This window comes from Sabethes cyaneus, chromosome 3 (assembly GCF_943734655.1).
Source record: "Sabethes cyaneus chromosome 3, idSabCyanKW18_F2, whole genome shotgun sequence".
Taxonomy (NCBI): Eukaryota; Metazoa; Arthropoda; class Insecta; order Diptera; family Culicidae; genus Sabethes; species Sabethes cyaneus.
In genome coordinates, this window is record NC_071355.1 from 108,788,842 (window position 1) to 108,806,282 (window position 17,441).

At 39.7% G+C, this 17,441-nt stretch overlaps 2 protein-coding genes across 4 annotated transcripts in view; both read left to right on the forward strand.

The window, feature by feature from the left end:
- Positions 1 to 2,879: 2,879 nt before the first annotated feature.
- LOC128739992 (uncharacterized protein K02A2.6-like) lies at positions 2,880 to 4,393 on the forward strand. The gene is made up of 2 exons (XM_053835502.1): positions 2,880 to 4,329; positions 4,383 to 4,393. Exons 1-2 carry the CDS (start codon positions 2,880 to 2,882, stop codon positions 4,391 to 4,393), a joined length of 1,461 nt encoding a protein of 486 aa, XP_053691477.1.
- Positions 4,394 to 11,624: 7,231 nt separating this feature from the next.
- LOC128744567 (C2 domain-containing protein 5) overlaps positions 11,625 to 17,441 on the forward strand; it is a 255,968-nt gene continuing 250,151 nt past the window's right edge. Inside the window, exons 1-3 of one of the 3 annotated variants that reach the window (XM_053841668.1) lie at positions 11,625 to 11,889; positions 11,957 to 12,072; positions 12,134 to 12,234. In XM_053841668.1, the coding sequence (XP_053697643.1) occupies positions 11,713 to 11,889; positions 11,957 to 12,072; positions 12,134 to 12,234 (394 nt within the window). In that variant the 5' untranslated portion in view covers positions 11,625 to 11,712. Of the gene's footprint in view, positions 11,890 to 11,921; positions 12,073 to 12,133; positions 12,235 to 17,441 lie in introns of all 3 variants that reach the window. The other 2 variants (XM_053841669.1, XM_053841670.1) reach the window with 2 other exon arrangements.

Genomic DNA, 17,441 nt, shown 5'->3' on the forward strand with positions numbered 1-17,441 from the left:
ACAAAGCTGTTATATGCATGCCGAAATTAACTATTTCGAAAAAAAAAATCGAGATTTCGTCCACGAATATCGATACCAGTTATATCGATACATTATCGCCCAATGCTGACCTCGCCAAATATTGAAGGTAGAGTGACTATATACAGAGTGGCGACAAGTCATCCCAAATGTATATGCAATGCGGTTTTTTCAAGGCTTTTCTTTCTCTTTCCTGCATACGCGTTGGATAGGTCGTCTGCTCGATTGGAATGACACTGACAGATAATTATCATTCCAATTTTGACATTGTCGCCACTCTGTATATAGTCACTCTAATTGAAGGATGTGCTTTTGTCCAGAGCTGCCATACAAATAGATTAATTTCTATTGTTTAGATATTTGCAACCCCTTTCCGTACTTCTTAAATTGTGTTACTATTTACACATATTTTTATACTTATGATATTCAATGAATTTATATAATACATATTTTTGAATGTAAAAGGTTAAAGACGTTTTTTTTATGTATTTTTAGTTGCTAAGCATCAGTAACAATTGCACATATAAACCAACAAATATTTGGCCACCTTTCCTTGTTCTCTTTGGGGTGGTTGACGATGCGGGTTACCGCCGCAACAGGATGAAAATTTATGTAAATAACCGCAATAATAAGTGCGCCGAAGATACCGAAACGATTTAATGCAAAATAGCACTTTTATGAGCGATATCGCACTTTAAATGGTACAATTTTCCTTGCAATTGACAATACATAGATATGCAACTCTTTGATTTCTTCATACACTCACAGATAACAGACATCCAAGCTAGGCTTGGACCGTGTGTAAAAACTTGCAACGGTTTTTCGCAACTGGCAATAAGCAGTATGGTGGCACTGCGATCACCTAAAATGTTCATTCGAAGACATGAGCGCAAAAGCAATTTGAAGCCTGCTCATACTAACACAAAATCCTATATAGCTGGGGGCCCTAGTGTATATTAAAAGAAATCGACACCCGCTCGCTTATACAGGAAACCCCATAAGTTACACATTCGCGACTACGAAGCTACACCCTACACGATCTCTTGTATACTAGAGTGACTATATACAGAGTGGCGACAAGTCATCCCAAATGTATGCAATGCGGGTTTTCGGGCTTTTCCAAGGTTTTTCTTTCTCTTTCCTGCATACGCGTTGGATAGGTCGCCTGCTCGATTGGAATGACACTGACAGATAATTATCATTCCAATTTTGACATTGTCGCCACTCTGTATATAGTCACTCTATTGTATACATATTCGAGACTACGAAGTTGCTGATATTTGTTTGGTTTTTGTAAGAAAAAAAGAGAAGGAAGTATTTTCGCTATTGTTTTCCCACAAGTTTTGACAATTCGGCATGGGTTTTCGTGTAAGTGCGAACAGGCTTGAAAATTTCATTCACTTTTGTAGTCACGAATTCGCGTTGAAAGCAGTAAAAGAGATTTCGTGGCTGCTCGCACTTACAGGAAACCTCGTAACGAACTGTCAACGTGTGGGTAACGAAAAAATCAAAAATATACTTCCCTCTTTTTTTTCTCACGCCTGAACAATATCAGCAAAACCGCAAATCATCGATGTTTAGCTTTTTAGCGAGAAAAAAACAGAAGGAAATATTTTACTTTTGACATCACGCACGCATTGCCAATCCACAATGAGATTTCGTGTGAGTGCGAAAAGAATTGAACATCCTTTTTTAGTTTCGCGGAAGAGCCTGCTCGCACTTGCACGAAATCTTAAACGGGCAGATAAACAAAAGGAAAAAATATTTCCTTCCTTTTTTGTCATGAACAAACCTCAAAATATCAGCAACACTTTGCAGAGCTGCCAGATATTTTTTAAAAGAATTATTGTGCTTCCCGAGAAAATATTTCGTTTTCCAGTTTAATATAGTTGTGCGCAAAGGTAAATCATATATTATTGACAGTGTAAGCACGTGTAAGTTTTTTATGTTTATGCTCTTATTCTTTGCTTAGATAACATTTGTTTTGTCCTATTACGTACAGACTTACAAACAACACAGTTACAATGTCTTACGTTAACCGAAAATGATAAAATTTAAATGCTGATTGCGTTTGTGAAAAATTTGTCCATGTTTGAACGGGCAAACACGAAGCAAGCTACCCTAGCATTCAGCTGATGAGCAAGAGAGAAATATTGTTGTTTTTCTCATCACTCTTGCGTTGACAGTTTCTTACGAGATTTCGTAAGAGTGTAAAAGAGATACTTTGACTGCGAGCAACCAGAACAGAGCTGCGCGCAACTGTTAGGCGCACAACTAAACCGATGAAAGAAAAATTTTAGATAATAATCGCAATATTCTTTATCGAATTTTAACGCCGAATCACGGAAACAATGATTTTGTGCATTCTGTTTCATATATTTGGAATTATATTGATTTCTATTATAAACATATCTTTTAACCATGCCGTATTTATAATATATGTGTACAATATGTGATAAGCTGAAAAAAGCGGGATATCTGGCAGCTCTGCCCAACACCAGCTGCAGGTATCAATCACTTCAATCACTTTAGAGAATGCAAGTGGCAATAAGCAGTTAGATGTCGCTAGAGTCATTTTACACACGGTTTACGAAGCTTTTTGTTCTAGCTTGGATGTCTGTTATCTGTGGGTGTACATACCGTGAGCAGAGTTGTCATTCAATATTATACGATAGCAACCAAAAAACCACGTTTATATTTTCACTTGTTATAAAAATCGAATAATTTAAATAAAACTACATGTTTTGTCTCTGTACCAAGTAGCATTTGATTACGGGGACATAACATAATTGGCGACGAGTATTCGGTTCGAAGTAGTTTCGCGTCGGTTCCAGTAAAATCGTTTTTTTTTGTGTAACACAATGACGGATTCAGCTAGCGGCTTAGCCGCCATTCTTCAGCAGATGAACCAGATGATGAAAGCCCAGCAGCAAGCTCAGAAAGCTCTCCTTGAGCAGCTTTTGAAGCCTAAGGATAATGAGTTCCTGATGGAATCACTCGCAAAAACCATCGTGGAATTTACATATAATCCGCAGCACGGACAGGTTTTCGACAATTGGTTCGCCCGGCACGAAGAGGTGTTTACCAAGGGAGGTGCGCAGCTGGAGGATGCCGATAGAGTCCGGCTTTTATTGCAAAAGATGAATTCTGTGGATCATGACCGTTACGTAAACTACATCCTACCGAAGAGTCCACGCGAGATACCGTTTTCTGATACGGTAAAAACGCTGAAAGAGATGTTCGGATACCAGACATCAGTTTTTTTTCGACGTTATCAATGTTTGCTGACGACGAAGAAAAATTCAGACGATTTTGTCACGTATGCAAGCACTGTTAACAAAGCTTGTGAGGATTTCAGTATAAATACGATCACACCGGATCAATTCAAATGTCTAATCTTTGTGGCCGGACTGCAGTCTGAAAAGCAGAAAGACATTCGGACACGTCTGCTCGCGAAGATGGAGGGGGAAACACAGGCTGACCCTATGACATTGAAAAAGTTGCTGCTGGAGTGTCAGCATTTGGATAACCTCAAACACGACACTGCTGTTATTGAGAATCCGAAGGCTACAATCAACGCATTTTATCGAAGCGAACAAAGAGATCCTGTTAAATACGTACAGAAAAAGATGGATAATTCCAGAGAACCACGACGTCCATGCTGGCAGTGCGGCCAGATGCATTTTGTTGCCGACTGTACATTTACACATCACACTTGCCGAAACTGTGGTAAAACTGGTCACAAGGAGGGTTACTGCGGTTGCTTCTCGAAGTCAACGGAAACTGGTATATACACATCGTCAATTCAAGGTGGCAAAAATAAATCGAGGAAGAAGAAGAAAAGGCAAGGTAGTGCTAGTCAAGCTAAGGGCATCTACGCAGTCAACAAAGCCGGTGTCGTCGGAAGGCGCAAGTACCTTGAAATCTTCATTAACAATAAACCGATCGAGCTACAACTTGATTGCGGTGCGGATTATACGATTGTTTCGGAGGAGTCGCTGCAGCAGCTAGGCGATCCCATTGTGCGACCGACAACTCTTCGTGTAGTGGCAGCTTCAGGTAAACCACTTCCATTAGTGTCGGAATTTCAGTGCAACGTCACCTTCAGAGGTGTGACGAATCAGTCAGTATGCTACGTAACGCCGGTAAGAGGATTCAATGTTCTTGGTAGTGATCTCATGGACATCTTTGGTCTTTATGACATTCCGATGAATTCCTATTGCAAGCAAGCGTCCGTAAAAGTTCCGACCGAATGTAGGGAGAGTCTAAAAGGGAAGTTTCCAGAAGTTTTCCGGCATGGCTTGGGTCTCTGTACGAAAACAAAAATTCGACTGTTTCTCCGGCCGGTACCTTTTCACTCACAGCGGTTTATTGAAAAGGAGTTGACACGTTTACAACTGATGGGAGTGCTCGAACCAATTGACTTCGCAGAATGGGCAGCACCCATCGTTGCGGTACGCAAACCACACTGCGATGCAGATGGCGACCCAAGCAGCACCATTTGTTGCATGAAGGGTTACGCAACTATAATTGAAACATTCAAATATGGTAAAAGTTCGCATCAGTTACCTTTATCGAACTGTTATGTGATTGAAAAAGCGCAAGAGGTGGAGCCTATATGCAACCAATTGTTACACAGATGTTTTATGGAACATCAATGCGCGTTATCTATCCATTCGCGACTACGATACTAAAAGAGATTTTAAGCCTGTTCGCACTCCCACGAAATCCTATGCCGCGTTGTCATAACTTGCGTGAAAATATAAACAAAAATACTTCCTTCTCTTTTTTTCTCGCACAAAAACCAATGCGCGTTATCTAAATACAAGCAGGTATTCGCGACTACGATACTAAAAGAGATTTTATGCCTGTTCGCACTCACACGAAATCCTATGTCGCGTTGTCAAAACTTGCGACTACGATACTAAAAGAGATTTTAAGCCTGTTCGCACTCCCACGAAATCCTATGCCGCGTTGTCAAAACTTGCGTGAAAACAAAAACAAAAATACTTTCTTCTCTTTTTTCCTCGCACAAAAACCAAACAATTATGAGCAACTTCATCACGAATTATGTTTAGCGGGAACCGGGATTTCCTCTCTGGGCTCCAAGACGAAAATTATTTACATTAATAAATATTCTTAATGCGACTTTAGTTTTTTGGGCCTATTATGAGCTAATCTCCATGCCATTCAAAATTTATCGTGCAAAATATAATTTTGCTTTGTATTATTTGATGCGCCTCGTGAAAGTTATTAATTTATTTATTTTCAAGTTTAAAGAATTAACCCAGCCAGATTAAGAATTCGTTTACGATGGAAAAATGCGGTGTAAAATCGAACTAGATACTGTAATCAAATAATATTTTAGTAAATGCCATGGATTCCTGATGAATGTTCGTGTAATCACAGATAACAGACATCCAAGCTAGAACAAAAACCTTCGTAAACCGTGTGTAAAATGACTCTAGCGACATCTAACTGCTTATTGCCACTTGCATTCTCTTAAGTGATTGAAGCGCCCGCTTGCGATACCTGCAGCTGGTGTTGGGCAGAGCTGCCAGATATCCCGCTTTTTTCAGCTTATCACATATTGTACACATATATTATAAATACGGCATGGTTAAAAGATATGTTTATAATAGAAATCAATATAATTCCAAATATATGAAACAGAATGCACAAAATCATTGTTTCCGTGATTCGGCGTTAAAATTCGATAAAGAATATTGCGATTATTATCTAAAATTTTTCTTTCATCGGTTTAGTTGTGCGCCTAACAGTTGCGCGCAGCTCTGTTCTGGTTGCTCGCAGTCAAAGTATCTCTTTTACACTCTTACGAAATCTCGTAAGAAACTGTCAACGCAAGAGTGATGAGAAAAACAACAATATTTCTCTCTTGCTCATCAGCTGAATGCTAGGGTAGCTTGCTTCGTGTTTGCCCGTTCAAACATGGACAAATTTTTCACAAACGCAATCAGCATTTAAATTTTATCATTTTCGGTTAACGTAAGACATTGTAACTGTGTTGTTTGTAAGTCTGTACGTAATAGGACAAAACAAATGTTATCTAAGCAAAGAATAAGAGCATAAACATAAAAAACTTACACGTGCTTACACTGTCAATAATATATGATTTACCTTTGCACACAACTATATTAAACTGGAAAACGAAATATTTTCTCGGGAAGCACAATAATTCTTTTAAAAAATATCTGGCAGCTCTGCAAAGTGTTGCTGATATTTTGAGGTTTGTTCATGACAAAAAAGGAAGGAAATATTTTTTCCTTTTGTTTATCTGCCCGTTTAAGATTTCGTGCAAGTGCGAGCCAGCGTTGCCAGATCAGCGGTTTTCCCGCTAGATTTAGCGGGATTTCAAGTCGGACAGCGGAACTTAATAACCAAACAGCGGCTAGCGGGAATCTAGCGGTTTTCTTAAACAACTCAGCGGGATTTTAGCGGGATCTCGATTTAGCGATATTTGGTAGGCAAAAAGAGTGCTGAAAGAGAGGTTGATAGCAAAACACTTCGTTTATTGAGATTCTAATGTCTGCTCATGCATTGGCAGATTGTTCAGCATATTCTGTGGATTAGAAAACTCCGTGGTTTTTGCCTAGAATGGGATGAGTTCTGACAAATACTCATTAGAATTTACTGAATAAGAAGACCACCAAACCAATCCGTTTTTCGTATTCCTAATTTTTCCACATACTAATTCGTTGCCGATGGTAAAATCCAGCTTATTCATGAATTGGAAACAAAACAACACTTATGTATCTATATACATCATAGAGCCGTATTCTGCAAGTCACGTCGAGCAACTCGGCTCGACTCAGTCACTGTCGAGTGTCGAGTGCAAGAAGAACGGGCAATATAGCGGCTCAATGCACGACCAAAACAAAGCTAGCTCAGGCGTCATTTGCTAACCGTTTAGTCACTAGCTTTTTGGCGATAGACTCAGTCGAGTTAGTCAACAAAATTGGGTCGCGAGTGACTTACATGTTACACTCGGCGTGACTTACAGAATAGGGCCCATAGTTTGGTATATACCACAATATTTGTATGATAACAAAACCAAAACAAATCGATGCTAAAACAAAATATAAGCGAGAACAAAGAGCCGATGCGCTTCACAGATATTTTTGATTTCTGGGTGCTTATGAAGATTGAAACATATCTTCTTTTGTCACCAAAAACCATAACCATTTGCCAGCGTTGCTGAAATTTTGCATGATTTTTATCATAGCTAGACACAGAAAAAGAATTTGTGCTAAAAGCTTCTTTCGAAATTTTCGCCTGTGTTCTTAGACTCTTTAATCTTATAAGTCTTGCGAAATTTCGTAGTAAACTGTCATTATATGAGGGATAACAAGATATTTCTTTTTCTGTTTCCTGAAGCCAAAAACTTCATCAACATGAGTGCAGTAAATTTGCATAATGTTCAATTGCAATTTCTCAATTTCAGTAGATCATTTTAATTTAAATGCAAGCCTTACTGAAATGAATATTTTCTTTATTCTGTACCAGAAACGAAAGAATAATATGACTATTGATTCAACGGGATTTCTAGCGGGAAATTGACTCTAAACAGCGGGATTTCAGCGGGAAATCGACCTCTGGGCAGCGGGAAAATGGGCAATCGACCTGGTAACACTGGTGCGAGCAGGCTCTTCCGCGAAACTAAAAAAGGATGTTCAATTCTTTTCGCACTCACACGAAATCTCATTGTGGATTGGCAATGCGTGCGTGATGTCAAAAGTAAAATATTTCCTTCTGTTTTTTTCTCGCTAAAAAGCTAAACATCGATGATTCGCGGTTTTGCTGATATTGTTCAGGCGTGAGAAAAAAAGAGGGAAGTATATTTTTAATTTTTTCGTACTCACACGTTGACAGTTCGTTACGAGGTTTCCTGTAAGTGCGAGCAGCCACGAAATCTCTTTTACTGCTTTCAACGCGAATTCGTGACTACAAAAGTGAATGAAATTTTCAAGCCTGTTCGCACTTACACGAAAACCCATGCCGAATTGTTAAAACTTGTGGGAAAACAATAGCAAAAATACTTCCTTCTCTTTTTTTCTTACAAAAACCAAACAAATATCAGCAACTTCGTATTCGCGAATATGTATACAAGAGATCGTGTAGGGTGTAGCTTCGTAGTCGCGAATGTGTAACTTATGGGGTTTCCTGTATAAGCGAGCGGGTGTCGATTTCTTTTAATATACACTAGGGCCCCCAGCTATATAGGATTTTGTGTTAGTATGAGCAGGCTTCAAATTGCTTTTGCGCTCATGTCTTCGAATGAACATTTTAGGTGATCGCAGTGCCACCATACTGCTTATTGCCACTTGCGAAAAACCGTTGCAAGTTTTTACACACGGTCCAAGCCTAGCTTGGATGTCTGTTCTCTGTGGCTTAGTGGTACACGGTTCAAGTCGCCTTCAGGATGTGAATCCATCAAAGCTCCGATCGGCCAGTGTGCGGATGAATACGGGTACAATGTTGTTGGAGTCTTCACTAAGTTGAGCGACGGGTAGGCTCGGGTATATCGATAATAGCTGCAAATGATGCTGCGAACAAGTCTTCTGCCGTGCATTGGCCAATATTTTCCAAGCATGACGGTGAGGGTAACGTGGCCGCCACCGTGAATAAATGACAGGTGGTAGGACTTGCCAATACAGCATGATAGATGATGATTACTTGGTACAAGTGCTGGAAGTTTGGATTAGAATGGATGGTCTGAAGGTCTTAGTCTTCTCTCTACACACATGGTATCCACTGGTTCTAAAAGTGAAGTGAGAAGTTGTATCGTTGCTTGCTTCACTACAAAATTTAACTGATATGATGTATCATCCAGATTAGGAAAATATTGGCGATGCATTTTTGCGATGTCGCCAATCAGTGCTTCTAGAGATGTCCGAAACCGAAAGATAATTGGCAAGAGGTGGTCCTGCACCATAGGACCTACTAATAGTGCTTCATTAACAGATAAGCCTATTGAGGTCTTGGCCGAAGATTCAAAATTCTCGCGAACTTTCGTTGTCGTACTGATTGCTTTGAGAGCCGGATGATGTGAGAGGTAACACACCTTTGAAGGTTGCCTGTCATCCTCTCGAACAAACCGCTGTCCGAGGGAGAGATATTCTGTCGTGAATTCCTGATGTTTCTTCTTCAGCTCCGGATTCCGTTCAATGAGAACCGCAGAGGGGACCGGTGCTGTGTAACACTCAACCGTTGTATGCACATTGGTAGATGTACTAGCCGGGCGCTGATCATAACTATCGTTGAGCCCAGGATGGAGGAGGGAATGCTGACGTCTTTTGCAAAACCCGCACGTATATTTCGACGAACAGTTGCTAAAGAAGTTGGCACTCCGACAATAACATAACCGTTTAGTATAAACCAGACTTAAACCACAGAGAACAGACATCCATTCAGGAACAAATTTTTCAGGAATTCTTGGATAAAATTTCAAATTAAAATCAGCTAATATGCTAACGTCACCACCACTACAGTTTCCCAACTAAATGATTTTTTTGATTTGCACACTGACAACCTTTGGCTCCTCTGGCGCTAGTATATATGGACTATAAGCGTTATGCTAGCGCCAGAAGCTAGCTGTTGTGAGTTTAGTGTAGAATTTTAAGCGCCTTCAGCGACATCATCACTATAGTTTCCCAACTAATTTGACATAAGTTTTATCCAAGTGGGGCCCTTTCGCTGGATGTCTGTTCTCTATGCTTAAACTGTGAGCCGTATTCTTAGGACTAGAGGAAACCACGGGTGAACCAATTTGGGAAGTATCAGCATCCGAAATAGAAGGTGGCAGTTTAGAAATTAGACCACCCTTTATTCTAAAATATTTGCCTTCAACTTTTGCACGGATTTCGTTATTGTGTAATAGACTCTCACTGCTTTCCTTGGCTGCCTCCAGTGCCGCTTGCAGCTCATCTAGCTGACGCCAAATACTATCCAGAGTTTCCAATCGCGGTGCCACCTCAAACTGATCTCTGTCTGCCTCATATGTTGCCAGAAATTGTTCAGCTCGTTCAAATGTCGACAGTAACGATATTCGTCGAAGTTGCAAATGTCGATTTTCGCACATTTTGTGTTCACCTTACGAGGAATGATAAAGCGTTACTGCGACCTTTTACCACAGAGAACAGACATCCATTCAGGAACAATTTTTTTGGGAATTCTTGGATAAAATTTCAAATTAAAATCACCTAATATGCTAGCGTCACCACCACTATAGTTTCCCAACTAAATGATTCTTCTGATTTGCACACTGACAACCTTTGGCTCCTCTGGCGCTAGTATATATGAACAATAAGCGTTATGCTAGCGCCAGAAGCTAGCTGTTGTGAGTTTAGTGTAAAATTTTCTGCGCCTTCAGCGACATCATCACTATAGTTTCCCAACTAATTTGACATAAGTTTTATCCAAGTAGGGACCTTTCGCTTGGATGTCTGTTCTCTGTGGTAGAAGTAAAAGAAGTACGAATTCAGTTTAAACAATATTTTTTTGATTCAAAAATATGATACAAGTTGAACTCAACAACAGGGGATTGTTGTTTCAAACTATCACCATTTTTCTGCGTGAATATAATTATAGAAGCAAAATAAAAAATTTTTGTTGGTGGCAATAGTAGAATCAATATATATAGAATGCCAGTGTCGCTGTTTTTTATAGGACTCATTGTGGTAAACATGATGCTAACAATCTGTATCAAGTCTGTGAATCGGGAACTTCGTTCACAGAGAACAGACATCCATTCAGGAACAATTTTTTTGGAAATTCTTGGATAAAATTTCAAATTAAAATCTCCTAATATGCTAGCGTCACCACCACTATAGTTTCCCAACTAAATGATTCTTCTGATTTGCACACTGACAACCTTTGGCTCCTCTGGCGCTAGTATATATGAACAATAAGCGTTATGCTAGCGCCAGAAGCTAGCTGTTGTGAGTTTAGTGTAGAATTTTCTGCGCCTTCAGCGACATCATCACTATAGTTTCCCAACTAATTTGACATAAGTTTTATCCAAGTAGGGACCTTTCGCTTGGATGTCTGTTCTCTGTGCTTCGTTGTCAAAGTTGCTCATTGTTATTTATCTGTTCTTTATCTGTGCGCTGGTTGGTGCTGTCATCAGTGCATTCTCCGCTGTGTTTTTATGCCAGTGAAATGGTTTTAAACGTTTTTTTTTCTTTTCGTCCGGATGAATAGAATCCCACAACCGCTCCCTTTTGCACCGATTTTTTCAGAAATTTGAAGCAAGCGAAGTTTACAATCACATTACTTGGCAGCCATAATTGAAATTTTAAACTGGTTGTCAAAGTTTGGCAATGAGATTCCCCTTTTGATGAATCTCAGGCACACACACATTTGCATATATAATGTAAATACATTCTGAACATGTGTGATGTTTACCACGCGCACTGCAGCGACACTGGCATTCTATATATATTGATTATACTGTGGCAATATAGTTGCCACTGCCTTATAAAGGGTTAACCAATTTTGCCACACCTGTATATATCACATTGAACAGGACATGCTGTCTGTCGCTGTCGCTGACGTTCACTGCAGCTCGATGTCGATATGAGATGTCGATGGGGTGATTTTGAGTTCCATACATTGCACTATTGCACTGATTGTAAAATAAATACCTAAATATAAATAATTTTTTGTTTTACCAAAATGCCCGGAAAAGTGAAAGTTAAAATTCTAGCAGGTCGCAATTTGCCGGTGATGGACAGAGGAAGCGATACAACGGATGCTTTCGTTGAAATAAAATTAGGATCTGTTACTCACAAAACGGATGTATGTAGGAAAAGTCTAAATCCTGTTTGGAATTCCGATTGGTATAGATTCGAGGCAAGTTATTTTAAATAAATTGCTTCTTACAGCAGATCAGTCAAAAAAGAATTTCAATGGCGTTTAGGTTGATGATTCAGATTTACAGGACGAGCCTCTACAAATCCGTCTAATGGATTACGATACATATTCAGCAAATGATGCGATTGGCAAAGTTTATATTAATCTAAGTCCTCTTTTACAGTAAGTGTATCAACATGCAAACAGAAAAACAGAGCTTATTTGCTATTTTGATCCTTTTCAGTTCACTCTCTACGGACAAGCCTACACAAACTAGTAATATAGGAAAAGGTTCTGTAATGTCTGGATGGATTCCTGTATACGATACAATGAACGGAGTCCGAGGTAGTTAGCCCTTTTTGTACTTGTTAATATTGCACTGTCAATGTCGTTCTGCATGGTCAAGAGATCGACCGCGTCGCGGTGAAACAATGATGGGCGTGTAAATTCCAGGGGTGTGGAATTGTCAAAATTTTGCGGAAACATCCATTGTTGGCGACATTTTTGAATCAGCCAGTGTATCAAAAATAACAGCTAAGGCCGTTCCCAACGCAAAGTTTCAATTATGTTGTAAACTGCTCGACAGTTTTCTGATTTGCAACTGTCAAAAATAAAACTGCATCAAGTCATACGCATCATCCCGGTGGCAACTTTGACGTTTGCGAACAAAATAGACCAAATCATCATACCGTCAATTGACAGATAGTGGCGCCCTTGTTTACATTTTGGAAAACTTTCTTTTCCGTTTATAGGGAATGTAGCGTGTATTTTAACATTTTACAGGCATAAGGCTTTTAAATTTAGTCCCAATCAGAGATGCCAGGTGATTTTTTGAAAAGTCTTCACGAGTCAAAGAAAAATGTCTTCATTTGTCTGCTTTCGGCTTTCCGCCCATTTAAATTGCATGGTGAAGACATGTCTTCACATGTCTTCAAGTGAAGACATTTCACTTTTTTGTAACAAAAATGTCTTCAAAATGAAGACATGTCTTCACTTCTGGCATCTCTGGTCCCAATGCTGTTTAAACTCGGTTTAAATAACAAACTTGCCGTTTAAACGGCTGAAACTTTTTTGGACTCTGCGGTCTGTTTGTAAACAAGGGCGCCAGTATCTGCCAGATGACGTCACCTTGATTTAGTCTATAGGTGAAGCCAGCGGGGTGCTATCCCTATCTTAACGAACGGTGTTTGACAGTCGACTTAACGAAGGGCGCTATTTCAAGAAATGCAAGAAATAGCGCCCGTCTGACAGGTAGATTTGCTGCCAACCTTGTCGAGATGTGCTGAGATGTTGGCAACAAAAACATGGCACCCATCGCAAGCCCCTGGGTGAAGCCAACATAGCTGGATCACTGGATCACTTTTATACGTATCGGATCACTATATAGTGTGCGTTTAAAAGAACGATTCACACGATATTTCTGCAGCGCCACACGTGATTTTCGCTGCATTATCATTTATTGTGCTTCCCGAGAAAATATTTCGTTTTTCAGCTTTATATAGTTGTGCGCAAAGGTAAATCATGTATTATTGACAGTGTAAGCACGTGTAAGTTTTCTATGTTTTGCTCTTATTCTTTGCTTAGATAACATTTGTTTTGTTCAGTTACATACAGACTTACAAACAACACAGTTACAATGTCTTACGTTAACCGAAAATGATAAAATTTAAATGCTGATTGCGTTTGTAAAAAATTGGTCCATGTTTGAACGGACAAACACGAAGCAAGCTACCCTATAGCATTCAGCTGATGAGCGAGAGAGAAATATTGTTGCTTTTCTCATCACTCTTGCGTTGACAGTTTCTTACGAGATTTCGTGTGAGTGTAAAAGAGATACTTTGACTGCGAGCAACCAGAACAAAGACAAAGCTGCGCGCAACTGTTAGGCGCACAACTTAACCTACGAAAGAAAAATTTTAGATAAATAATAATCGCAATATTTCTTGTCCTTAAAGGCCCAGACACAATGCATACGGATTTTACTACGTTGCGGCAATTTGACAGTTTTTCCATGGGTTTTCTGTCAAATATCCGCAACGTAGTAAAATCCGTATGCATTGTATTTGGGCCTTAAGGGCCTTAAGGCAACGTTTTCTGTTAGTTGATAGTAAATTATTTTTTGAATTGTTATTGAGATTCATGTAAATTCTTCACTTCTACGTGATTATGTTTTGTTGGCTTGATCGCATCCATCGCATCACTTCACTGCCGTGTGAATGCTGCGTATTAAAAGCAAGACGCCTGAAGCGCCACCTCATTTTGTGTCGGTTTCAGGAAACAGTATAGATATACTGTTTCCTGAAACCGACACAAAATGAGGTTGTACGTTACGGTACGGTACGGTTGTACGGTTGTAGGTTGAGGTTGTAGGCCCGGGGGTTGTACACATTGCATGCATTGGCGGAACTAGCGCTCATTTCTAGGGGGGGGCTATAGCCCCCGGCATTTTTTCGACCATTTTATTTCCTTGACATATTAAAATTAAATGTACATTGATGCATGGGAACTTTAAGTTGTGATGCATATAAAAATTACTCTCAAGTGTTTATTATGTAAAGTTATCTAACTATAGTTTTTTCTTAAATTTAAAAATTCAGCTTAATTTTTCTAGGGGGGGCTAAATGTCTCCTAGGGGGGGCTAAGCCCCCCCCTAGTTACGCCAATGATTGCATGTTTGAAATACTTCGGCGCTCACGCCGACTTGTGTGTGTGTGTGTGTGCGTGTGTGTGTGTGTGTGTGTGTGTGTGTGTGTGTGTGTGTGTGTGTGTGTGTGTGTGTGTGTGTGTGTGTGTGTGTGTGTGTGTGTGTGTGTGTGTGTGTGTGTGTGTGTGTGTGTGTGTGTGTGTGTGTGTGTGTGTGTGTGTGTGTGTGTGTGTGTGTGTGTGTGTGTGTGTGTGTGTGTGTGTGTGTGTGTGTGTGTGTGTGTGTGTGTGTGTGTGTGTGTGTGTGTGTGTGTGTGTGCGTTAACATAAACTTTGTTCTACTTTCCCCGCGATCTCACTTTCCAGTTTTGCAATTAATTTTTTGTCGATGATGATTCAGCGTTTCTTAGTTCAATTTCTGTAAGTTAATGTCAGAAAGCGGCATTTTCCATACATAATCAGTTTTAAGTTTTGTGGCAATATTTCTGGGTTATTTACAATCCCATATCAGCGACTGTTTCATTAAAGCCGCACCGACAGATCGCGCGCAATAATGGGAGCTTCGTTTATATTTGCCTGTTTACTATTTCAGGAATCGCATACGTTAATCAATCATGAATAGCAGTTGATTCCGTTTTTGCAAGTCGTCTAACGCCCGTGGCCCTTGTTCTCATAGCTCTTTGTAATTTGTCGGGCTTAGTAAATAAGTTGGACTTGTACTGGTTGTCGGAAAGCCCAAAAGTTGACCTGCACCACGGCAAGCACTAGCAGGTCACATCCATGGCAACTCCATGGAAAATGCCTCGCACACGCGAGCAAGGACAACATATCACAATTCAAATTTCAATAATTCTCAATAAATCTCAATAATTTTCGCACCATAGAAAAAAAAAATCTGGTTTCAGAAACCCCACATGCCAAATTTGATTTGGCTCTATCTCCACTGATTTTCAATCGATTTTTATGCAACAAGTCTCAAAAGAACCACATTAGTGTCGTGACCGAGCTTAACTTCACGTCTATCTTTCTCAACTATAACCAATTGAATGAACTATGAACACCAAATCAATCTCTCTCTCGCTCTATACATTTGTATCAACCAACCCATCGACATCTCTATAACGAGATGCAGTGCACGTCAGCGACAGGATGTCCTGGGCTCAAAATTTGACAGCGGGCCCAAATCAGACTGCTGGCAGTTGAGTGAAAGGCAGTACTGACATGCTATCTCATTTTCGCACACACGAGATGTTGGCAGCGAAAACATGGTTGCCTGCCGAAGGGGTGGTATCAACCAAATTTTCCCGCGTCTATTTCTTTCCATATCTTTTCTTCCTATATATAACCGAAAGACATAGCACTTCTCCGGGCTATTTGCTAGTCATCCTTTTCGTGTGCTTGTTCGCCACTCGAGTTAAGCAGAGCAAGCAAACGATGTTTGTTGCGTTGTGAGCAACACGTTAATGCACGCTAAAATGGTTTCTTATAAAAGATAGAATTTTTAGCAAATTTAATATTTGCATTCCGTTTACTCAATGAGATATTACTGATCATTTGCTATAGTCCCTACAATATTCTCCTTCTCTACTCTTTTCTGTTGAAACAATATTTAAAATATAGAAGTAAAGTATAGAAGTTCACGTTTTGAACCCTAAGAAAAGAATGGTGTCGAGCTTTCTTCGCAGGGAAAGTTATTATAGAGCTACGTAGCCAAGAGCCAGCCTCATCATTATCACTGCTTTTGCTTCATACCTTCGTATCAATTACACCTTCTTTTTCTTCACACTTTTATCTCCACCATGCTTTATTTTCTATCACATTTTGTTTTCCATCATACCTGTTTTTCGAGATTGTGGTTTTTTCCACACTTATTAACTATGGTTCAGCCCGAAATCAACAATACGCTGGCCGAACCATCCGAACTGAGCATTTCGCCCAAATATCTTCTGCCAGTTTCGCCAAGCTAGCCCACGGCTTCCGTACACAGACGAATTCGCCAACACGCTAACACAGGTATGGGGCCCTCCAGAACATGACTACCATCTCCATCTGAGCTTCCCAAGAGTAATCGTAGAGTTTGTAGAAATTGCCCTTAAAAATGGTAACAACCACCATCGGCCCCCTCCACTGGTGTCCCCAAAGACTGATACAGCGGAAAACAAAGAAATACGAAGAAATGGTTGCCGGGGATTATAGTTTTTGTTTTTCTTTTTTTTTGCATTATACTTCCTTTCTAATCATATCTCTTTATCGCATCATATTTTTTCCCATCACTTTTATTTTCACCATATATTTCGTTGTCATAGCCGATGTTTGTTGCGTTGTGAGCAACACGTTAATGCACGCTAAAATGGTTTCTTATAAAAGATAGAATTTTTAGCAAATTTAATATTTGTATTCCGTTTACTCAATGAGATATTACTGATCATTTGCTATAGTCCCTACAATTAGATCGATCGACTCAAAATACATCCAACCCAGCCAGCACCAACTCGTATATCAATGTACGAAAATTATCGTAAATATGTCTTAACGAACTCGGATTCGTAAATATAGCCTAATAAAGCACGCACAAGTTGATATTCTATCGTTTATAATGCTGGTAGCTGACAAACATACGATTTTCAGAACAAAGTTGTATAGATGTATGTAGCTAGTAGCGCTTAATCGGATCCTATCGTATTGAAATACCTATATAAGTGTATCGCTCAAAATTATTCCCCAGTGCGTATATCGCCTCCAAAATGGTACGAATAAGCGGCTTTTGCGCATCGAATACGATCAGTACATAACTCTTATTTGTAATCTAATTATACATATAAAAATGCTGACTGGGCAAATCTGCACGAAAGAGCTCGTGTTGAAAAAGCCTGTGATTTGATACCCAAATGGCAAATGTGCCATGTTTT

What these genes read in the sequence shown, in the direction of transcription:
- LOC128739992 (XM_053835502.1), top strand. Translation starts at nt 2,880, where the DNA reads ATGACGGATTCAGCTAGCGGCTTAGCCGCCATTCTTCAGCAGATGAAC.